Source organism: Labrus bergylta, chromosome 11, assembly GCF_963930695.1.
Source record: "Labrus bergylta chromosome 11, fLabBer1.1, whole genome shotgun sequence".
Classification (NCBI taxonomy): Eukaryota; Metazoa; Chordata; class Actinopteri; order Labriformes; family Labridae; genus Labrus; species Labrus bergylta.
This window is the reverse complement of record NC_089205.1, coordinates 21,748,699-21,774,292: the sequence shown is the minus strand read 5'-3', so window position 1 is coordinate 21,774,292 and position 25,594 is coordinate 21,748,699. Positions and strand designations below refer to the sequence as shown.

Sequence of the window (25,594 nt, the reverse complement as noted above, 5' to 3'; positions counted from 1 at the left end):
CACCCTGAACCATATGGTTGATGAAGGTCATGTTTTCAACCATTGCCAGGCATATATGCATCATTGTTATTTCATTTTTATTTCCTAGTATTTCCTTACAACATATGGCCTGATTAATGTGAAACTACCTGAGCCAATAAAGCAATCCCTTACCTAATCTGCCAAGGCAACAAACCACAATGTGAGCTACAATTAGTCCTCTGTGTTCTTAGTCATCGAGCCCCATGGGCAATCTTTTGTTGAGCAACAGCCGTCTGGATAGTAAATACAGGTTTGCAGTTGTATTGATTTACTGCATATTAATTCAATCCTTTCTGCTGCTGTGCTGTCACTGAGGAGAGGTGACCTTTGGGGAGCTTGTGACTTTGAGATGCACATTCAGGTGTTGAAGTGCACATTATTGACCACATAGTGGTGCTACAGTACCATCATTACTCTCCTGGGCTTTCAAAATAAAATTGAGCCTTTTGGGTATGTATAAAAATCAATTGTTTCTAATGACAAACTGATCACACATACAGTAAAAGACCATTTCCTCAAGCTGATTCTAAAGCTCTTGTATTGTTGCAAGTTACAGCATCAAAAATAAAAAATAACAAAGGGTTCATTTGTATCCACCCATGGAAAATAAACTTGGACCCCTGATGCTGTTCTCATGAGATAAGGATCTCATAACCAGATAGTTCCTGATCTTGTAATTACGAGAAAAGACATCATTAACTTGTAATTACACGATAAGGGATCCAATTCTGTATCGTTCCGTCGTGAATACAATGTGCCTCTGCTCTGAATTTATTAGAATAAAAACAATTTCCCTGAGAGAAATACAATTTCTTCAATGTTGTTGAACTTAAGAGGAAGAAAACAATCTAGAAGGAAGGTAGATGCTGCTAAATTTTGAAGCTCACTAAGCAATAATGTGAATAAATGTATACTTTGACACTTCCTCTTTTCTGAAAAATCATCTTTTGGCATGTCATTTTCCATTTATGAATGTTACAGTTGACAGTACCTGGTGACTACAGTTGTGTATACATTTCCCTCTGTATTCAAAGCATATGTTAGGATTGTAACAAGTCCAAAACAAATGACAAATCTAAACTTAAACATATTCACTTTATCTTTTCATTGCTTCTTTTTTATAATCTAAACACGTCCAGCAAACATGCGTGAGTCTCATGGCGGTCAGAAACAACATAATGAACGCTGTGTTTGGATAGGTAGGACTGTTAAACATCACAAAATCGCTGTGAACATTTATTAAATCATAGTTTCTCTTTGGGAACATACATAGCCATGAGATGAACAACAGATATTTTTCTCATATCGGTATTTTATTCTGCATGAACAAACTGTGTACCGTACAGTGAATACATTTGTTTCCCTTAAATAAATGAATAATTTTATATCAATTCAAATATTTAGACCCTCAAAGACCATATGTGCGAGTCATAACGAGTCTGACTTACCTCGAGACATGCATGACTAAGACTTTAAAGACTTAAAAAAAAAAAGTGAATGTGCCACACAGAAAAAAAAAACTTGAATCACCACATCTGTTATCCATTTCTATCTCTGCTCTCCACTGCATGAACCAAACCAACACAATTGTTAGGATATACAACATCATTGCACAGGGTAAAAGGCATAAATACACTACATTTCAATGCAGCTACAGCATTAATCTCATGACAAAAGACAATTTCTCACAGTGCATTTTGCAGCATTAAAAAAAGATTCACAGGTTATCAGGTAGCTTAGATATCAGTGAGAATACAAAGTCGGGTTGGAAACAAATGTTTTATGAAATAGAAACAGTCTCCATGTTAAAATACTGAACATCGTGGAGGGGAAAGTCGCTTCTCGTTAGTTTTCATTTTGTTTATTTGCTTGTCTTAACTTGGATAAACTATGTCTCTCTTAAAGACCACATTCACCTGTCACAACTACACCTATAATTCTTTAGTCACTGATCCAGCAATGACAGGGAAATTGACGAGCTGGTCATTTATATGTAGACATTGCTATATAGCCTACTCAGAAGTGGACGATCCAATTACAAAGACCTACTGTTCTGTGTCTTAAAGCTTCTGTGAGAAGTTTGAAGCTGGTTGTGAAACAGTCTGATCTATAAATGGATAGCTCGCCATGACCTACAAGAGCAAATGAGGCCACTAGCAACAAGATTTATTATTTCTATATTGTAATTTTAAATGCCTGTTTACCTGCCAAACCTGTGTCAAACGAGTGAAATGCTGCAGAAATTGCCTCTTTTTTGCAGACAATTAGTGATACATTTGACGGGTGAAATAAAGCAGGACAATATTTTCAGCAGAAAACATGACTTACACAATCAGCAAAGAGAGACGTACCACTTTTCCAACAGGATGCAACTTGTAACCACAGGTTAACTTTAAAGAAACATCCTTTAAAGAAAGGGTAGAGAGAAAAAAGGAGTCTGTATACATTCATGCAAATTATTTAACAATAAAGCTATATCCAAGTGCATATATTCTGAAGTTACAGTATATTATTCAAAGACATGATACAGTGTGATTGGTCAGTGTGAGTGTTCACTTTTTCAAAAGAAGTTCATAGTGAAACTCTACCTGCCCCAAATAGATGATTTCCAAATTTTCTTTGTCATAGTCTTGTCAAATGTTTCATTTCACATCTTTGTTCCACTGTTTTATCCGACATGAAAGCCTCATGGCCTCCACTGAACCCTGCAGAGCAGAGGGTTCCTGTTGGGTCACAGGGGTAAATTGGGATATATGTTGGTCTGTGGAAGTTTCATGTCAGGGGGATTATGCTGTATGTGATGGTCCAGGGGTAAAGACAGACCGCAGTGTGATGTCGTCTTCACAGCTCCTCTGCTGAAGCGGCAGCTGAGCAGAGAGTAAAGGTGGCGAAACACAGACTTGCGGCAGATGATGAAAACCCAGGGATCCACGATGGGGTTGAGGGCGTAGAAACGGAAGGCAGTCAGATTCTGTGTGTCACCACAGAATGGTTCAATGGCGTTGATGAAGCCTGCAATCTAAAAAAAAAAGAGAACAGACATTAGACAGAGTGAACTATTAAAACTGTAGAGCAAGAAAATTGTGCTTTTGTACACACAGAACTGTCAGTCAGGTATGTTGCATTCTGGTACTGTAGGGTTTTAACCTTTACATATCCAGAGCAGGTTTGGTGAATGGCATAGTTCAGACACACACCCTGAAATATAATTGTAATGTTGTTTTGTTTGTTACACCTCTGTAGCTTTGTGTCAACATTCATGCTCCCTCTTCATCGTCATCTGTCTTTCAACTCATCTACACATCTCTCCTACTTCCTTAAATCAGGTCTTTTACAACTTGCTGTAGAGCATTACTAAACCCTATTTCTTCTTGTTTTTTGTCGTTTCTAAGCTTAGATGTTGATGGAGTGTTTCTATAGTACATTACTATGTGTTCAAAGGAATCCTGTCAAGGAATTGCACTGGTTTGTGCATTTTTGCAATCTCACACCTGACAGTTGAAGGATTTCTTTCTGTGATCAGGACTTGCATTAGTTTGCCTATGTGAGTTACTTAGTATAATGGTATTTGGTTATTAGATACACAATGGCTTGGAGAGGTTAGCATTAAAAATAGGAGTTGTCCCTTTACAAGCAGGGTGTTTTTGTCTTTTGGGCATGTGTGCTTTGTGCTAGCTAGTTATATGCAAATCAGGACTAATGTAGCTGACTAAAGTTATGTGGATTAACAAGTTCAGCTCAACAAACTCTACTGAAATAGAGTTAATCAGTGACTGTTTCATAATGAGTTACTATTTTTAAACCATAAATCTACAAAAATGTCAAAAATGCTGACTTTTGAACTCTTGTTTGTGAGCCAACTGAAGACCCTGCATAGAGCTATGTTAAATGGGGAACATCATTTTTCATTTTTCGGACTGAAATATTAAATTACAATTAAAAGAAAATATTATTTACCGGTATTTAAACCAATCAAAAGGAAGCTTCTGTACTAGACAGTGTTTTGGTAAAAGTGTCATTACACAAGATGAAACATTTTGCTGCTGGTTGGAGCCAAATGAAACCTGATTCATGGCTCTAAGATCAGAAGACGATGGACTTTTCAGCCCTTTGGTGTTTTAACAAGCTGAAAACATGTGACAGAGTGTTTAGTTTCAGAGTCGGTTGAGACTGTGGTCCGTCTTGTTATGCTATGCTTTACAAAATGTTATCATCAGGCTGTTTAAACAAACAGCAAAAAAAAACAGTCTCTGTGAGCGTAAAACAGTCTCTTTTTGAGCATAAAGGTATGACAGGCTGCAGACATTTGGTCCACACGGCAGCGGATGCTTTTCATCACGCACAGAGAGAAGCATCAGCTGGAACACAGGAGCTTTTGTTGTCACCTTGTTCTTCATCTCTGTTAACAGTTCTCCATTTCCTCCATGAAATGTCCAACAAACTGTGACCTCATCAACAGCTTGTGCTAATTGAGTACCACAGTATGTGAACTGCTGTAAATGTTTCCCTGTTGCTAGGGCCTGGACTGAAAACTAATAAGCTGGAGACAAAGTGACTGCTGACAGAGAGAACCTGTCCAGAGCCAGGCCAAACCAGACAAGAGTCATCTTACTCTTTGCTCATTTACCGGCTTAGCTAACAAGGATGTGGTCGCTCTGATAGGCTAATGATGCACTGATACACCCAACAGAAAGACCGAGAAATGGAAAGTAAGAGGGTGAGTATATGCAAACTCAAAACAACAGCAATCATTATGTTCTCAAAAGATGTTGAGCTCAGTTGCATGAAATCGTCAGAACCCTGGAACGGCATTGTCATCTCTGATGTGTCAGAAGTGGTTGCAGTCCAGAGTGCAACAAAACACAACCAGATGTTCATGACTTTTAAAGAAGAAGTCACGTTATTCGAGGGTGTGTGGGACTTCTTGAATTTCACAACAACGATGTTGTCAAAGCCTGTTGACCTTTCACTGATTTCACCGGCTTTTATGCATCTAGTGCTTATAGATTATAATCACACACAAACACACATAAACAGACACACACACAGTCGGAGTCCGGATCTGCACATTTTGAGAAGGTGGGGCTGCAGCTTACTTCCAATGCACCTGCTCACTTTTTTTTTTTTTAAATAGTGATTGCGACACAATCACAAAACTCAAAGGAAATATTTCTTAATTTGACCTTAAGCAACTTTTTTTTTTTTTTGAGAAAAACAGTCAAGTCAGTTTCCCCTGTTAACTCCACCTACAGTATATTTATAATGATTGAAATCAAAACCAAAAGGTCAAATAATTGAGTTCGAGGACAGGTTTTCCCCTTTATTATCATTATTACTTTTTAGATCATTTAGGGCTTTTTGGACCTTTATTTTAGAGATAGGACAGTGAACAGAGTCAGACATCAGGAAGAGCGAGAGAGTGGAGAATGACATGCGGTAAAGAAGCCACAGGTCAGATTCAAACCCGGACCACCCACTTGGAGGACTATACAGCCTCCGTACACGGGGCACACGCATTAACTACGATAGACTACCGGTGCCCCCCCGCCATTATTATTCACTTAACACTACTTTGCATGTTTTTTTATGTGCTAATTTCAAGTCTGTGATTAAGTATGTAAATGTTCCCCCTACTTGTTGCAATTTCTTCATAAATGTGTACAACACGATTTTGGCACTGTCTGATAACACAAATCATCTTGATTGAAAAACAGGAATTTCTTTTGGAATCAGAAGTTGAGAATGAAGCTGAGATTCAGTAGCAAGCATAGTGTTACACTAACTGAAGCTAGCGTATTTTCATGAAGTCATTCATCTTGATAATTTTGTGGCTATATCTTAAAATTGCGTCAACCATTTTAGGGTAATTCTTATTTTAGGTTTGTGAAGCTGTAATACATATGTGTTAGAGACGTCAGCAGCAGAGTTATATTTGGATTGGAGCCAAGTGTCTGTCGTGAGCAGAGAAGGAAATGTGACTCTGAGACTGAAGAAATGCATATGTCTGATATTTAAGAGTCAAGGTGATGTCTTCTTTCTAGCCTTTTAGAGATGAACCGAGGCAGCCAGGAATTTGTGGGCTGTACCTTCTAGCAGAATATAAGCCACACTGTGAAGATGAACACTTTGCCAATGATTGTCAATGATTGTGAGATCTTGGTCAGCGATGGTCTGCACTTTGTCAGCCATGTGTGTTGTTGTCTGACCATGGCTGAATAAATCTAAGATGATCCACAGTCTGTTTCACGATTTCATCATTGTCCATCTACTACAGAAATAACCCCCACCTAACAGGTATCATACAAATCTAAGTAATATTATCATAGGCCTACAACATCATTTATGACCTCTGTATGACTTCTTAGTTTTAAATTTTAAGATATAAGCAGCTAACCTTAGCTTGCTTAGTGGGTTACAGTAAACCCGCCAAACAACACCTGGCAAAGTAAATATAAAAAGGCAAAATATCTTTGCACAAGTAATAGTTTGTGTATCTTATGTTGTATGGTGTATTTAACTACATGGGCTCCATATCCATGGGGCATTTATAAACAATCAGCAGAAGACATTATCCTGTTAAAGGCTCTTTTTCTGGTCCATCATCCCGAAAATATTCACTTTCTTGGCTTAGTCCTACATCTCAGAAAATGCTTCTGCTGGAAATACAACTTTAAGTAAGACTAATGCTTCGGTTACTGGCATAAAACACACTGACAAACACAATGAAAAATGTCTCTTGTGCTTAACATACACTTTATCCATCATCCAGTGTTGCAAGAAGCGTTTCAAACAAACATGAATCACACTGTGCCACCATCCTCGCCTACACACTACCACCCTCAGTGTAGTTTCTGTTCCTGCATGCCACCCTGCCTCTTATGGTCCTCTCAGCAGACAGGACACTTAAGACAAACTGTCTTCTCCAAGCACTCCCGGCTGCACAGCCAAAAAACTGATGAGGTGTCTGGGTCTCCTTAAACAGGAGCATGGAGAAGTCTAGTGTTCAAAGAGATATCCAGAGACAGAACACAGTAGCCAATGATCATGGTGATCATTTAGAAGAACAAAGAATCATGTCAATGCAGACAGATATAAAGAAGATGCTGTCAGTCTGCTTATAGAGACATAAATCCAGCAAAGCCTCATGTTCTGTACAAACAGCTATAAACGGTCCATCACACACAGCAGGCTGTGCGTCTATAAACAGCAGCATGCTGATCACCAGTTACTGTTCTGCAAATCTTCATTTTCATTTTCGTTTTTTCATTTGAGATTCATTGGTTTTTATGTGAAATTACATACATTAAAAAAACCTAAATCACAAAAGTGATATCATGAAATAGCTTGCGTTGTCGACAGTATTTGGTTTTGCTATCTTTGGTGAAGAAAAGCAGAGAATTCTTATACTTTCAATTCTGAAACTATATCAGTTTAGACTCAAATGAATATGACATTATCAAAATTGTTTTTCTGTCTGTAAAATGATGGCTTCATAAACTCTAATCTTATAAGGTCTTAATCTCTTTATGTAGAGACCTTCCAGATATTTTGATGACTCTTCATGTACCTGGACCCAGCTCTCGTAAACTGGTACATCCTGGCAGAGACACATGAGATCCTATTTAGGGCGGATGGCTGGTGTGTCTTTCAGAAAACAACCCACGTAATGGATGTCTACACTCGACGGCTAATTATTTTCCATCTTGTTGGTCCTGGAGGAGTCTTCCCAAACCTTTATTTTCCCTGCTCCTGTTTCACTTCAGGATCGTTATACGAGGTTAAGAGCAAAGAAGGGAGGGGATTACAGCACGCCTTTCAGAGACGACTGTATATGCACAGCAGTGTGCACAGAGAGAGAGAGGTACACTTGCTGCAGCGCGACAGAAATAATCAAAATAGTACGTTAAATATACTAGAGAGTAAAATCAGAATATTAATTTCAGTCTTATTTATGAAATCAGCAATAAGATATTTTTCTTGTTTACTTGGGCGCAGTTGAATAAAGTTGCAGAACTCAGCATTGAAATATTATCATCTGCTGAAATGGCAAACGTTATTCAAGCAGTCGCCTATTCACACACATGGACAAGAAGCATTTATTTAGAGTTGTGAATTTGTAGATCTGAGAAACACGCATTCATACTGACTATTGTGACAGTATATTATATATATACTGACTAAGTGGCTTACTTTGTTAAGCTCTGCCTTCTGCTGATGGAAACGTGGTGTTAAAAAACGTTTTCTTTAAATTGAAATAAGCTGGAAAAAACAAAACAATATGCTTTAGGAGAGGACATTCACAGTCAGGGTTTTTTAAATTGAAATGACTCAATCAGGATCAATTACACCTAAATGTTGTGTGTGAATCTAGCCGACTGACATTGAGTCAACCCCATGAAATGACAACAGTTGGTTGGTTTATTTAAATTACAAATATTTCAAATATTTATTTAAAGCCTCCACGTGTTTTTGGACCAACAGTGATCGTATTTGGACAAAAGGGTGGATATCTGTTATTACATCTCTATCCTGTTTGAAGCTATAAACACAATGTTCTATTGTTTCCAATTATTTTTTGCCCTGTGTTTCACATCACAGACCAAATACACAACAAGCCATCTCTAATTCTTGCCGGCAGGTGTTTGATCTGAGTCTCTGAGAAACCTGCAGACATTGACACCTCTGAAAACGGTCAATTCCATTTTGATTGTCCAATAGCACAAACCATAAATGTGACTCAATTGATTCAATTTGGTTATCGCTTGTGTTGCTGGTAAGCTATTTTTCCCAATTGCTTAAAATATTTTTTGTAATTTTCTTTTCTCACTCAGGGAAAAAAAATAAAGATAATATTTAAAGAATATTATAATTTTTCTTTCAAATGATCAACAGTTTAACATTGAGTGCTAAACAACCATTTGTCACATTAAGGGGCAAACTGCTGCTTCCCATGAAACTACTGTTTCTGGTAATGTGTACTTTCCTTCCCCTGTGTTCACGCCTCAATTATCTTCATACCTAAAAATGTTTACTCAGTTTTTCCAGTGTACTGCTGCACCATCTTTCGAATCTACTTAACCACCTCTCATTTCTTGTAAGAGTTCAAAAGAAGTTCATTACAAATTCAAAGGTCTTTTCACGCAACGCAACTCCTCTCTGGAATTTATCATGTGTACAAAAAAGAGCCAGCATCCTCACAAACAAGTCGAATTTTCCCATTATCTTTGCTTTCAACCAACGACTTGTCAATAATAAGTGATTTCTTGACAAAGCTTTTGAGCCCTGAGCTCCACACAGAGTCAGAGAATCAAATAAAACCCCTAAGCTGTCTGTCCATGCACATTTATTTCCTACAGGACCTGAGGATGCATCATCTTTGACTCATACGGTGAAGACTTTAATGTAAAGGTCAGGAGGGTTTCTACATTGAATGGAAATTTCTTTGCGCCACAGGAAGCAGGAAGTTAGTGAGGAGGTGATTTGTGCAGTCTGAGGAACATAAAAACAAGCAGAGGAAAACAATGAGTGGGGAGGCGCATCTGGTGCATGAAATCAATATGTTCATTAGTGAAGTTTCTCCTTAGGCTTTGTTTAGGTAAAAGATCCATGTCTGGCTTCCAAGTTGGTGCTATTAAGCTGTTGGTAAAGATAATAAAGTAAATGTGCTATGTGTCAGGAGAAAGAAAACATCAAATATTCATAAGTGGCAGCAGAAGGAGTTTCATCAGGAGAATACTTCTGTCTGGATGTCCATTAGTCAGTTTCCTCTTTAAGAAATGCCTGAGGCTGCAGTGAGTTACCTGCAGCCATTAGACCCTACTCAGCATTGTGCAGAAAAGGACTGCTGAGTTTGAATCCAGTCAACTATGTTGGGAGACAAATTACCTAAAAGCAAGATGATAGATTTTTTAAGATGTACATTTAAGATGTACATTTTCCTCGCTACAATCATGCTTGTCTTTAATTTGTGCAAAAATAGCATAATCTGTACATTTTTTAAACAGCCTTTATGTGCACAGAATCTAGAAGTATCACCTTTTCATCTCATTAGTACTGTAAAATGAAGAATTAGGGTCTAACTGACTGTCATCGTTAGCAGATCACACACATCACAATCTCACACACAATCTCACACACACACGCACACACGCACGCACACACACACACACACACACACACACACGCACACACAAGTGTCTGTTTTCTTGACAACTGGAAACAGAGACAGCACTATAAGAGGAAGTGGAAACTGCGGTGTAAGGTTGAAAACTCCACTTACAGATAGTGAAATATAAATATCGCTGATGAATATGTTGTCAGTGATCATTTCGCAAAAGCTTTTTTCTTTTGTAACTGAGACACCAAGAGGCGTTGACGGCGGCTGCCCTTCAACAGAGATTAAGCGACAAGAACCCAATGTCAACACTGTAACTGTGTGGCGTTGCTGGTGTCTGGTTTTGACTCTGTGTTGGCCCTGTGACATAGTGGCAGATTATCTATTGAAAAACAAGAGGAGACTGTGATGTTATCCGTTATGTAGGTCATAACGTTTACATTTTTGTGTAATTGTTGCTCAGCTAATCTTGTGTTTACTTCCACTACTGATGCAAATTTAGATTGGTTTCTGTCGTTGTTACACATAATGTTGCAGCCACATCCTATTTTCTGATTCCAGTGTGTACACTTACTCTTCTTGTTTATATAGCTCGACAGATTAATCGGCCAGCCGATAATATTAACATATCAAGTGACTATCAGCATCAACTAATCTCTAAAATGCAACAGTACTCTATTTATCTCTAAAGAGCGAAGATAGATCTGAGAAAGATATCGGCCAATACATCTGTATCTGATTTTTCCTCTCCCTAATATCGTTATCAGTCAAGCCATACATTTCAGCTCAACTGACCAATGTGAACTATGTCAATTTTTTTTTGATCGGCAGTGAACAACTTGAGCTTGCAATAATTCTGACTTCATATCTGGGTCCTGTCATTGTAGTTAAATCCAGCACTAACTTTGTTAGCTGTTAACTTGCTGTTAACATGTTTGTATTATGTGTTACAGCTCTGTCTAGTTTGTGGATGGCTAGGCTTACAACAATGCAAATAAAGTGAGTTTGAAGAACACTTTCAAATTTAAGAGGCTAATTAAAAAGCAGGCGTTTGTGCACACATGTCTGAATGCATACCGTAAAAGCACAAAAGAACAGCAGCACAGTAGGTACAGAAAACCACAGACGCAGAAACAACAAGATAGAAACAAATGTAATTTCAGAGTTTCGGTTGTCTTCGACCTACAAAAACAAACACAACATGATACTCTTGATCAAACTAAAATGAGCAGGTAAAACAAAATAACTGCATTGGTTTTAGTTTCGGCACAATGGGATAAATGCAGGTTAAACCACCTGGCAAAATGCACTACATTCATGTTTCATATACACAAAGTTTACTTTTCGCAGGCAGTGTGCAGTTCATGCAAAAGTCAGACTTTGTTTCCTCTTTATGCTGCCAAAGTGAAACAAGACACACAACGAAGTACTCCATGAGAATCCTAAAGTTTGTAAGTAAACGCTGAAAAACTGTCACGAGCAGCTAGAAGTGCATGATTTTTATCGTCTCTTTATTGTCCTGGGAAAGTTGACTAGTTCCCTCCTTTTTTTCAAAATTATCTGCCAGAAGATTTGTTTTGTCCAGCCTTTCTAACTGTCAACATCCAACTGTGAGGGTGTCTTTTTGTGCTGCTGGGACTATAAATGTTTGAGCCAGGCTGCGTACTGGGTGGACGCCAGCTGGAGATCAGCAAGGGGCGTCTGAGGTAAACTCTTGAATATTAAGGATGGACACGTAAGACAGCGACTTCCTTCACAGACCGATTGAATCTAAAATAAATTGTACAGCCATCTAAGTCCATATGTTACTTAAACTACATACATAAAAGTGTTAGTATGTTATTATGGGTAAGTCAATGTCCTGACAAACATTAAGCCCACACCATCACACAAGACGTCCCTTAAAAAAAAAAAAAATATATATATATATATATATATATATATATATATATATATATATATATACACACACAATATCTGCCAGAATCATATAGAAGCATATATGTTCAATTATTTTGGTCAATAGTCGAAGATTCCACAATCATGTACTTTTAAACTTCTGTTTTTTGTACAGGCAACACAAATGAGATGCCACATATTCATAAGTGAGCTAAGCGATGACCTGGATGTCTTTGGGCAGAGCTAAGCGAGCTGTTTTCAGTCTTTGTGCTAAGCTAACAGTAGCTGGCTGTAAAGCTTCAGAACGAGCAGCCGACAGAGTTAACAGTGATATTTATATTCTCATCTTACCATCTGCAACTTTTTCAAAATATTTCTTTGAATGTCTCGAATTTAAGTTGCCAGCTGAGTCATTTCAGATGTCAATCATAAGACAAAAATATTTATCGCAACGTGAGTTTTCTCAGCGTTTTCCAGCACTGTGCACCGTGCTTATGGTTGTGAACCGTTCCTCTGTTCAAGTAGAGTTTGCCATGTTCAGACAATAAAGAATGATTAAAGCACAATTAACCACCTGGGTTCTTCAACTTTGACACAGGAGCAAAAATCAGCCTTTAACTCTGAAAGAAATAACGATTTGATTTATCGTGATAACAAGAGATATCGACTGGTATGAACATTACTGTGATAACATGTTTGTTCATATCGCCCAGCCCTACTTATTATCAAGCTTTTGTTGAGCGTCCACATATGTATTTTTAGGAGTCCTGGGAGTATTGGGGGGGGGGGGGGCTTATTCCCATCACATATTTTCAGGTTCTTTGCACTTGTAAATATTGGCTTGTGTTCAATGAGCTTTAAAATCCAAGAACCACAGAATCTGCTCTGACTGTCTGGGAACAATTATCTCTCTCTCTTTTTTTTTCTTATGAAGACCGCATTCTTCTAGCTGAAAGCCGATCTCTATTCTTTTGCATCAGAAGATATTTTGGACAAATCACTCAGGACATTTCATATGGACTGTTCCCAGAATATATAAAAAAAACAAAAAACGTGACGCATGTCAAACAATGAATAAAAAATGCTTCGTCTAAATCAAACCACAAAAAAAACGAGTGTGTCCTGTTGTTTGAACCTGCATGCAGGAATGATTAATTGTTGAAAAAAAAAAGAGTGATTCATTGCGCGCTGTTTCACTCAATCAGAAGGATTGGTTTGTGATTATTTATGAGCTGCGAAAAACTTGAATACTCATCAAAGCTCTAAAACCACATGAATGATCAGCTCGTGTTTTTCAGTGCAAATTTCATGAATCAAAACCAACTTCATGGAACAAAAGGGGAAGATTCAGGGCTGGACCCAATAACACCAACGCTCCCTTTAAACAATCTACAAAAGATAACACTTTATAAAAACTTCTCTTCCTCGACTGATTCCTAGTCGTATTGCGTGTTTTGTGTTATCAGACTTTTATTGAACTATATGTCAGCTGTTTCCCTTTTTCACACGTCGTGCTGCAGGTCCACAGGTGATCCCGATGTTCTGCTCCACTAACAGTTTGTTTGATGTGAGGGTGTTGTATTTCACTGAGGTGTCCCAGCCTAGTTTTATTAGGTCATAAATATCCAGAGACAGCAGGCAAGGCGGGGTATGAAACAAGAATCTTATTGTTTTCTCCGTCAGTTAAATCCCAAAAGATTTAACGATTAAGCTATCACAGGGAAGGGCTTTGGTGGCCGATAACTCTTTGATCCTGATCATGGTTTGCAAAATATTTGTCAAGCTTTAATTTGAATTTTTTGTTTTGCGAATCCATTTTTGACCAATATTTCTCAAATTGTTGTTAAAGCTAGTACATATAGAACACTTTTATCACATTTGCTCACCCTAAGGAGCTCAAAATAGATGATTGAAAAATGTACCCCAAGCCGATATCAGTTTTTGATCTTTCTAGTATAAAAAAACAACCCTAACCCTAACCCAAAAACTTGACCCCATGAGATTGTGAAACTCTACGCTTGGGTGTGGAGCACGTTTCCCACAACAGATTGTGAACATAAGCCGGGGTTGATAGACGGAAAAGTCTGACTGGGGACATGCATCGCAAGAAAACCAAAAGAGAAAAATCTGCATGTGCAATGATACAAAGACACAAACAACACATTTCTTTTGTTGCCAGGTCTGTTAAGCCTAAAGTCAGAGGTTTCCACAGCTGACTCTCTTTTAACCTGGCTAAATCACCATGGTTGCTTACTGTAAGCCTGGTGGATGCCAGGTATGTTCATCAGAGTTCAGAGTAAAATCAGCCGTAAACTGTTGTGTTTTTATGAATTATTACCTGGAAATGTTCTCTGCTATCTTCAGCTGAAGGACTGTGTTCATGGACACTTTTATAATCGATCATAATGTACGTTTGTAATGACACAGAAATAAGCTGTGCAGCTACAAAACCACAGCCTACTGTTTGCATTACATCAGCGAGCCTGACGTATAGTCTGTAATCTATACATCATTTCAAGGAAGACCACCAAATGTCTCTCATGTGACCACATGTTTAGTTACGGCGAGGGGGCAGTCGAGCCTGAGGCAGATATCGATTAGAGAAGACAGATTTATGCTGAACTGACATTATTGTTTCTATTAAAGACACAAGCTAGGCCCAAAAGTAATAACATTTACCAAGATCAAAACATTTATCATTTGGTCAATTTAAGAACCTGTTTGATGACGGCCCTGGACGAGTCGATTGTACCAGCACCTTCTAATTGGTCATCAAATACTTTGATGACTTTGTCATCACATAATGACGCACAAGTTGGGCACTGATGCATCTTGCTCCTGTAGTAAGTCAAGACAAGAAACACTGGGGACAAGAACTAAAAAGTAATACAGGAAACACTTAAGACACAGAGAACTCAAGAATGTTACAGTAACAATACAAACTAGGACGAAGAGAAACACAAGGATAAGAAATGACAAAATAAAACAGGAAACACTAAAGACTAAACTAGGAAAGGCACAAGGGAAACAAGCAACACGAGGGAAGAATAAGACAAACTAAAAGTACAAAGGAACGCTTAACTCCGAAATGAAGAAATACAAAACTAAACCAGAAACCCATGGCTGATAATCTGTTAAGTAATATTAGACACCAAGCATGATAAACAACGCCATGTGTTTGGCTTTAATGAGATTCAGCACTTAAGATCTGTACTGTGAAGGGTTATTGACAGGTCTGTTCAGTACTGGGGCATTTTACAGCCCCGGCAATGGTTTCAATGTGAGTGTTCAGAGGAAAAATGTGGTAAGCTGTCCTACTAGAGGTAAACAGAAATCATCCAATGGACAGAAAAAAAGAACTGCATAGTGAAAACCTAAACAAGATGTTGCAATGGCAGTGCTCCATTTAAAATAGTTTTGGTTTCTGAGCAAAAGATTTGACACAAGGTCCAAGAAAGAATATCACTACCCACGAAGGTAGAAAAAATATAGCGACTGAAGAACTTGTAAAATGTTTTGGAGGACAATGATTAAAACAAAATCCTTATAATGAATGACTGAAAGAACAACAGTGAACCAGCTTACTGTAAGAAGGTAAGTTAATAACATTACCCAACACACAGTGAGCACACCAGATTCCATTCATATGCTTATAATGAATATTTTATAAGAATTATGAAAGGGTCAAGCTTAGTCAAGAAACCAGCAATTATTTTCTCTCAGCTTCCCCTTTTACTTTCTATGTTGTAAAGTGCCTTGAGACAACATTTGTGATGAAATGGCGCTATACAAATAAAGATTGATAGATGTGTTTTTACTGTCTTTTAGCTCATTGTTTTGTTTTTTTCAGCCTGAAACTTTCCCAGCAACATTGAAGTATCCAGGCAACTCTTCTTTCAGCACAAAAGCTCCAAACATTCCCTGTACACCTTCTGTGCCACAATAAATAGCTGGTGGTGACCAAATATGGAGCAAAAAGAGGGTGAATATTGCACCAGAGTTAAAGAAGTGGCCATAAATAAGCCTCGAAGGGATTGTCTCCTTGGAGAGTAAATAGGAACCGTCTGCTAACAAAGTTTGCAATATAAACGATGTTCAGTATTTACAGCTTGATTTCGCTTGCCCCGTGTTGCTAGCAATTTCAGTCAACACAGATTTAGGTCAAAATCTACAGTGAAGGTAGTAAGGTTAATTTGCCCTGAGACAACAGAGGATGTAGTCTGTTCTGAGCAATAAAACAGAGGCAAACTATTCTGCTTTGATCAGATCAGCACATACCCATTGACTCATGTATAGAGCCATTTATTTGGATAACCCAAAACACAACCTGGAACAATAACCTCTGTTGATCGATTTTGTTTTTTTAATCTCCGCTCTGCTCTCCACGTCTGTCTTCATCCTCTTTTTCATCATCCTCAGGGTCTCAGCCATTACAGGCCTCTGCCGCACCTGCTCCCCTCTGATTGAGCCCTGCAGCCATGTTCTTCAGCTTACCAAAATGACACATTAAAGGGCTTCAATATCTGTTCCTTTTTAACTTAATGTTTATTGCTTTCATGTGTTGTCCACTTTTAAAACTACATAAAATCCCACATACCAGAAAAGCTGGAGCCTTGTTTGCTGTAAGAGGAGTACATGTGTGCATGTTGATCATCCTAGTTTGCGTGTGGTGTATATGTTAAATATGGGATTAAGCATTCAAAAGGAGTCCTTATTGTTCAGTACACAAAGCCAGCTGCTGGTTGCAGAGCATCATCTTTCCTTATGGAAACCTGGAAAGCTCGCAGTGACATTTATCCTGCTGCAGCACCTGAGGCACGATAACAGATAGCAGAGAAACAATAGCTGCCTCTTATTGTGCTTGTGTGTCTTTACATGTCAAAATGAAACACTCCCACGCTGTGTGGACTCACCTGTCACCTCAAACATATGCAAAGGTTGACTACACAAAGACCAACTTCAGAAATGATTTCAACATTTCCAGTTGTTGCAGAAGCAGACGATCAGATGATCCAACTTCTCGGAGGTATTACAGGGATTTCAGCTTTGAGTCATCTTGGATACGTCTGGATTTTGGGACTTTCCCCATTTTCCACACTTACTTTACTAGATGTTGGATGTGGACACCGGGGAGTGTCTGTGTCATCCTGTCAATCTGCATATTTTTCATGGCATTCAAGTCAGGGCAAGTAGATGGACTCAAGAGCTCCAGGCTGTTATGTAACTATTGTCATGTGGATTAGTTATGCGCTTAGGGTTAGAGTCCTTTGAGTATATATAACTGCCATTAATTTCTTAACGTGTCAGTTGTTGATGTTAATACAGCTACACACAAGTGTTTCATTCTTCTTTCCAGAGTTCATAACAGATGAACTATTACGTTTTTGTATTTCCAAAGAAAAAAGTGTTGTGCTTCGCACCGCTCTACGTTGTTTTTAAAACTTAATTCCATGTGCGATTATGTCAGAATGGTTTCCTTCTGCCTAGTCTCTTACGTACTCAACCCCAGATTTATCAAGTGCTACAGCCCCCTGAAGGACTGATGATGCCCTGTGACTGTAAGTGTGTTCATCTTCTTGATGACAAACTTCTCCCTCCCCAAGTTTGTTCTGTCATTTTGACATTTGGAAATGGTTTGTTGCTTCCGTTTGATCTTTTCACCAATCCCAAAGTGTGTCATGCTTTTGTGAAACCCTGGGATTCAGCATTTCAGTTTTTATTAGGAAGCCACAGTGAAGCGGGAGAGGCATTTTATTACCGCCTCATGTGTACAAATAAGCCAACATTTTCCACACACACACACACACGCACACAAAAAAACACCCTCATACATCTAGCAACTCGTTATGTCTGACCTCTGTTGGCCTTAGTAATCATGGCGTCAGATAAGTCAGGTTACCTCATCTAAAAAGAGAGAATGGATTGGCAGTCCGTGTTGATGTTTTAGTCATACCAACAAAAAGGGTTGCACAGAAGAGCTCTGGGATCAATCCAAAACCAGAAGTTTCTCCTTTAAAGCAAAACATCACATTCACAACATCACAAACTGATGAAGGCACGTAAAAAGGATTACACGCAGCTCTTTTCAGATGCAGTAATAACTTTAGCTTCCATTATCACTGTTCCTCCTGGTGGATAGATAGGGTGGAACTAGTTTCCACAAGTGGCACTTAAGGGCGTTACAAGTCCGTAATATTTACAGTCTACGGTCCGCCCGTGTTGACTAAGCCATCGACTACGTCACCGTGGGGGATCGCATTACACTCACAAACTCTGCCAGGTCCTAGCACGGACCCGGCACGGTACAGTCAACGTCCCACCACGGAAATAGGGGACGTTTTTGGACGTAACTGAAGAGCTCATTTACGGATTTTCCAAGAATATTATCGTAACGAAATACTCCATGAACGAGTCTTCTGAAGCCAAACAAGTTGTTTCGGCGCTTCGACCAAACTGTAACGATTTTCACAAAGATATATCTTTGACCGCGTTGATGTTTTGTCATTAGTGCACAAGTATTGTGTGTTTTTTTTTTTTTTTTTTTTTTAAATCTGATATTTTTCCGGCACGGACGTCTAGAAGACAGCTGGAGGCCAATTATAGAAATAAACAATGAAAGTTTCACATGATTCCAAAACTTGGCTTTGAAACTATTTTCAGAGGAAGTACAAAAGTACTTTGAAGGAGACACACTACTGTAGTAGTGAAGAACACTGAATGTAAACAAAACTTTGTTTGTAATACCAACTCCACAGGGTTTCTTTAATTCTTCATTTCCTTCCCAGCATCCAGACCACCAATCTCCTATTTATGTAGACTCTTCACTTTAATGCTCAAAGGATTGAGTTTTTTATGAACACTTAAATCAATAAATCCTCTCATAACAGCGGCTACTTACAATATTTTTTAACAACCCAGAGGTGTTACCCTCTTTGCCAACTTACCTTACACACACACAAACACAAGTTAATATAAGTGTGCTACTCCAGAAACCATTATCAGAGATTCAAATCTGTCACACAGTGCTGCTCCTAATTATAGTTGCCAAAGTTGCCAAATAACAAAGGATGCTGCTGGGAGATTTTATAGGGCTTCCCATAACACATTCTTACTTATCTAGCTACTGGAGCTGTCTGGGTCAATTAGTGTACTCTATTTTTTTTACAAATGACTTGCCAACATGTTTTAAAAAGGGCTAAGGTAGCTGTGTTCACATCAAGCGAGTTAAACCTAGAATCACACAGAACTGAAATCAGTGGTTAAATGGATAGAAAATAATAAACTAGTACTGAATATCACTAAGACAAAAGGTATGGTTCTGGGCTCAAGTCACAACCTGTGTTGAATCTTTGCATACATGATGTACATATTAACCAAGTGAAGGAAAACAAGCTCCTGGGCATCATCTAGTAAATTATCATGGAAGAAAAAGATAGACCATACAGTTGCCAAGATGGGATTCTATTTAAAAGATGTGCACATTTTTTTTTTACAGCAGACTCAATGAGACAAGGGGATCAGTGAAAACACTAAAGTTAGATTCAAATTTGTATTTAAGCAGTATCGTTTGACAGAGTAATCTCATCTATTGCCATTCAATCAATCATTCAATTTTTATTTGTATAGCGTCAACTCATAACAAGTGTTATCTCGAGACACTTCACACAAAGCAGGTAAAAGACCTTACTCTTTGTCTTTTAACATCACAAAAGAGCAGGTAAAAAGACCATACTCATTGTTATGTTACAAAAAGCAGGTAAAAGACCTTACTCATTGTTATATTATAAAGACCCTTTGAAGAAGAAAGCCATTCAACAAGCTATACATTTTATTGGACTTATTTTCCTCCTGTAATTGTTGTATTTGCGTATTTATTTATTTATGTGTCTGTATATTTAGGCCAATGTATTTTGCAGATACATGTATACATATTTACATGTATTCTTTAATTCATCAGTAGATTGTGTACATAGGAACTGAACAGGTTCAAATGCCACTACCATGAATTGAACAATCGTATTTATTATTTGAACATTATTTGGTGGAATCTGTCCTAACCTTGTCATTGTGTTCATGTTTTGTCACGTCTGTTAGTACTGTAAGGTAATGTGTTGGGATGAAAGCTGTATCTAATGTTGTTTATGTTCATGAGTGTTATTTGGTTTTAAGTTGTAAGATGACAGTCACACTGTAATGGTTGTTGTGGACCCCAGGAGGAAGAGCAAAGAACACCAATGCTGCAGCTAATGGGGATCCTAATAAACTAAACTAAACTGATCAATTTAACAACAGGAGAAAATCAATGATACAATCACTTCCAATTTAGTAATAGCTTGTGATAGGAGTGCAGTGCTTTATTGATCCAGGTATCGACCTGCATCATATGGTTCCCAAAGCACCTCCTGTGGTTCCCATGGGAACACATGGGAGGCCTGGGGGGATTAGTCACTGACAAAATACACTATCAGTCCATACCTGTCCTCCCCAAAGGGAGAATAGTTTTGATCATTTAGAAAGTGAAGAGGACAGGACAAAAAAAAGCAAATAAAAGACATAATGGACTGATGTCGATTTTCCTTTCAAAGGGAAAACGTCCATCAAGACACATGAAATATACTGACAAGAAATACTTAGGATAGTAAAAACACATTAACGGACTGCACTGTAATTGCACATAAAGCTTCAAATGAGGATGACGTTCTTAAACATTGATTTATTGATCAATGTTTTTATTTCATTTACCGTCAAATTTCACATTTCAAGCTTCAACAAGCAAATGATTAGCAATAAGCAGTGAGCAAGACTAATCTCAACTGTCATTGAATGACTTGCTGTTTCTGCGCTCATTTCAAGCATGCCAAACTGTTTTCATTCTTAATTCATGATTGTTGTTTTTGTTAACTCAGTGGTGTAACCTCCCATAATGGAGCTCTAACAGTGTTGTAAGAGGGTGTTTTGAGTCCAATCCCATGGCTCCAGATGGATTTTTGTGGCTGTATATTCACGTGTTTAACTAACCAAACCAATTATTCCATATGGCATCAATTTCCTAACAATGTCAACAGTCGTTGCCAGAAAAGAAAAAGGAGTTGCATGTTTCACGCCACATCACACAAATCAAACGTTCTCCCACGGGACATCAGCAGGGATATAATTAATCACACTAACTTTAACTGGTTAATGGCACCTTATCTTTTTCCAGCTTTCTACTGTATCCACAATGCTGCAGGTTTAAATGAGTGGGAGGAGATACATATAACATCCAAGGCCATACGCTGGAGAGTGACAAGCCAGGGTAAGCTGGTGTGACTTGTGCCAGTGAAACATTCACAGACAAAGAATTTAGCTCTTGAAACCAGGTCAAGCCACCAAACACAAAAAACATCTATTTTTCTGAGAAACTCCCACACATCTGATTATTGTCTTTCAACACTTCCCTGATAGCACAACCACATGCAAACGTATTCCACCATAAGGATGAAAACTCTTGCTTAACAAAGAATGAATACAGCCTCACATGTTTTCATTCGGGGGGAAAAAGCCACATAGCAAAGATGACATTTGGCTGCCTGATCGGTGAATGCAGATGTGCAATGTTATTCTTTCCGATGAGATGTGAGAGATTTGCGAGTCCACAATTTTTCACCTTTTTTTTTGTTTTTCAAACTTGTACCTGTTTTACATCTCTGCTGATGAGGGAAACATGCAACAAAGCCAGCTAAAGCATTATTCTTCAAGGTGTATTCAGTTACAAAATGAGCTTTATAAGCAGAACTCATGCAGGTGCTGGAACAATTGTGTTGGCACATTCTTGAGTACATAATGACTCGATGTCATTTGTATCAAAAGGTGTCAGAACTCAAAAGATCTGTCACGAAATATGCCAAATAAAAACATTTTCATTGCACTTCACTTTTTTTGTCATGAACATCTGTTGTGCCTCAGGCAAACCAACCCATGTTAATCATAAGACCCAATCTGTCTGGAAACAAGGTAGGTCTGCTGACATGCACTTAAACACTTCATCACCATAGTCTCACTTCTTTCAGTTCCAGAGGTCACACACACACACACACACACACACACACACACACAAACACACACACACACACACACGCCTGCTGAGAAATGAATCACTAATTACTTAATCATAGGGTACTGAATTACTCACAGTGATATACTGCTGATCAGGTTGGTAGAGATGATTAACTGATGGAAATGAATGAGAATGTCTAACATTGAGGTTGTGAAGATAAAATAAATGTAAAGGAACCGAGACTTAAAGGAGCAAAATGGAAGTTGCTAAATAAAAAAGGGACCCTTTACTGTGTGTTCACCACTTACTTTCCCTATTAAATACCTTGTTCCTAGCACACATGTGACCCATACATCTGCACAGCTAGATTGCAAATACCATTTGCAAATGATGAAGTTGGGGTTTCAGTTTCCTTCAGTCTTACTCAGACAGTTTTGACAAATGTATATCCTCATCACTGTTCCTTCCCCCGGGGCCCTCTCAGTCACAAACTCTGCATGCACTGTGGCCAAGTCAGGAGGCAGAGTTTTACCACAAAGTCACCAGATGCAGACAATGAGTAGTAAGTGAATAGCGAGAGCATGAACAAACACTTCTTATTGCTTCCTGTAAACACTCATCAGAGGAATGTTGTTAAAAAAAAAAAAAAAGAAAGTCTGGCGTGAATAACATAAAGCAGGGATGCCTTCATGAACTAGCATTAATCACATCCTCCAGCTGGTGTGTAACGTTGAGAGGGGGCAAACGCTGGAGAAGGGTTTACCTAAGCCTCCTGAAAGAGCCATCTGGGGAAGGCAGGGCCGGACCAGTCCCCCAGGTTTTGCACACTCTTCTCAAATAGGCAAATGAATGGCGCTAAGAAGATAAATGCACTACACAGACACACTCACACACAGTGACAGCATGCCATGTGTGGTGAAGGCTGCATTCTCACTAACACCTTTTATTGCTGGAGTCGGTAGAGCCAAACACAACCATTAAGAACGAAGACACCAACAAGGCATACAGACAAAAACAACAACCATCACCATGCCAGCTGAGCTTTCTGTTTACATAATGATTACTGGAAGAAGGAAGGAATTATTTTTATGAGCTTAAGAGGTTGGGAATATCTTCAAGGCTTATACAAACCTATTCTGTTCTAAAGAGATCAGGATAGAGCGGTTTAAGAAAGGTTTACTTCTGAAATGCGGGATCTGGTATCCACAAGTCTGGGCACTATCTATAGGCCCCCTAAATAATCTTTAATCAACTTTTTTAAACTGATTTAATTTCATGAATCATTTCTCACGGTGCTACTCTGAATAAAGCAGTGCATGTTAAAAATCTGTGTTTATCATGTGCCATGGCTTACACAGCATGCTAGCTTTGAAGTTACAGTTTATGTTGTCTTTGCTCGTTCGCTGTTTCAACTTGTCTTTAAATTTGCATTCCAGTTTGATGAGGATGTCAAGTATTGGTATGGGATCGGTGCTAGCCTTGTCCTATTCCCAAATTCAAGTATCAGTATCTGTATTAGAAGGAAAAAAGTCAAAAGCCATCATTGTCAGTATGCAGATATACACACTGTCTGAGACTTATGTTAATGAGCACACAACAAAAACAATGGTTAAAAACGATGTCTTCTGTTCCCCTTTAAATGCAAACTGTCTGTTTTTGATTTGGTGAGGAGGTTTGGTTCGTATTTCGAAAATTGACTATGACACATCAGGGTGTCAACAAATACCTCCTTTTCCAGTTTATTTAGTTCATAAGATGCTGACATATTGTGATTCAAATTTCAAATCTGAAGAGTGCTGAGCACAGGCCTCAAAGTGTAACAGATGGAGCGGAAATTCAAAAGAGGGAAATCATCACACACTGTGGGAATGTCAAAAGTGATCTCACCGTGAGCGGCAGGGAGCAGACCACAAAGATGACTGTGATGAGTGCCAGCAGCACCAGGTGGTCCATCTCCTCTTCCCCCTGTCCGAACCAGGCTAGGCTCAGCCTCCGCTTTCTCACATTTGAACCCGCCGAGCCCCGCCGCATCATCTGGTTCCGGTGCATCTTGCATAGGCTGACTATGACTGAGCCGTTGCACACCAACACAGCCAGGATCAGCAGAGCCATGAGGGAGGAGTAGGACACAGAGAACGCCATCACCAAGCTGGCCCACTCATCTCCTGTCGCATCCATGTCGATGAAGCACCACGTCCCGGGGCAGTACTGTCTGAATTTGCCATAGCCAGCGTACGGCAGGAGGCAGAAGAGCAAAGAAAAGAGGTAAATAAAGAAAAGAGTGAATTTGGCAAAGCTGCGGCGGATGTGCACAGAGTAAAAGTAAGGGTGGCTGATGGCCAGACAGCGTTCCACAGCCATGGCGCACAGGATGAGTGTGGGTGCTAGGCCAAAGAAACTCATAGCAAAGCCAAAAAGTTTGCACAGTGTTTCATCACCCAGGCCGATCAGGGATACGTTGCGGGCGTAGCAGATGAACACAGGTGGGCTGAGGAGGCAGGTGCCCAGCAGGTCAGTGAGGGCCAGGCCGGTCACAAGGATGCAGAAGACTGAGGACCTGGAGCGATGTTCCTTCTGGTGCACGCCGAGGATGAACAGAGCCAGGAGGTTTCCAACTACGGCAGCCAAGAACATGATGATGCTTACAGCCGGCTTGCCTTCCCCGATAACCTCCATAGTGGCATTGCAGCTATGGCATGATTCCATGTTAAACTCACGAAGATGAAGTATGGCTGCTCAGTGTGGAATAAACAAGGAATCCCCAGACAACAAAGCTGAAGTCTGACCTTTCGATACCATTATGTGACCACAGAGAAGGCAGGGATTGGTGAGACCCATCATGCTGCGTTGACTTAAAACATGATTATCAGACTGTCTGGGTCTCTTTTACAAAACAGAGTTTTGAATTCTTCCTGTGGAACAAAGAAAAACAAATAAGAAAATATTATCTCAGTGTTTAACTAGAAAAAAACTAAGAATCATAAAACTCTCATTAAACAAAGAGTTAAAACATTTCTGATGAAGCTATTCTGCTAAAAGTCAATCACTCAACTCCTTTCTCATGATGACCAATAACCACTCACATGTAAGACTGTAGAGCGGCAGCAACACGAGTGTACACTTCTGCTTCTTCTTCTTCTTCTGCTTCTTCTCCCCCTCTTTCCCGAGCGATTCAGACTCTCCGTATGAAAATATCAAGTTTTGCCTGAGCCGAAACCCAGATGTGAAGTTTAAAAGTGCCGCGTGCCGGTATCGAGTAGCTGATGCACGCTCATCCACAGACAGAGAGAGACTGCACGAGCTCCGGGTCTCCTCCGCTGACTTTCCACTTCTGTGTCTCTGCACCTCCCAGTCTCTGTGTGAAGCCCCGCCCACTTTACCGACGCTCAACTTTTGTTTGAATCTTACGTTAGGAAAATGGGAAGTAAATGAAAATGAAAATCATCCTTATAAATGGTTTCACTTAGAATAACCGTAGTCTCTTTCTTGTTTTAAGATCTTTGTGTGTACAAGAGCAAGTGGAT

General features: G+C 39.1%; 1 protein-coding gene across 1 annotated transcript; it reads right to left on the bottom strand.

Moving 5' to 3' along the window:
- Positions 1 to 1,224: 1,224 nt before the first annotated feature.
- ptgir (prostaglandin I2 receptor) lies at positions 1,225 to 25,525 on the bottom strand. The gene is made up of 3 exons (XM_020651054.3): positions 25,154 to 25,525; positions 23,958 to 24,982; positions 1,225 to 3,040 (listed from the first exon to the last, which is right to left on the bottom strand). Exons 2-3 carry the CDS (start codon positions 24,774 to 24,776, stop codon positions 2,753 to 2,755), a joined length of 1,107 nt encoding a protein of 368 aa, XP_020506710.1. The 5' UTR covers positions 24,777 to 24,982; positions 25,154 to 25,525; the 3' UTR covers positions 1,225 to 2,752.
- Positions 25,526 to 25,594: the final 69 nt, after the last annotated feature.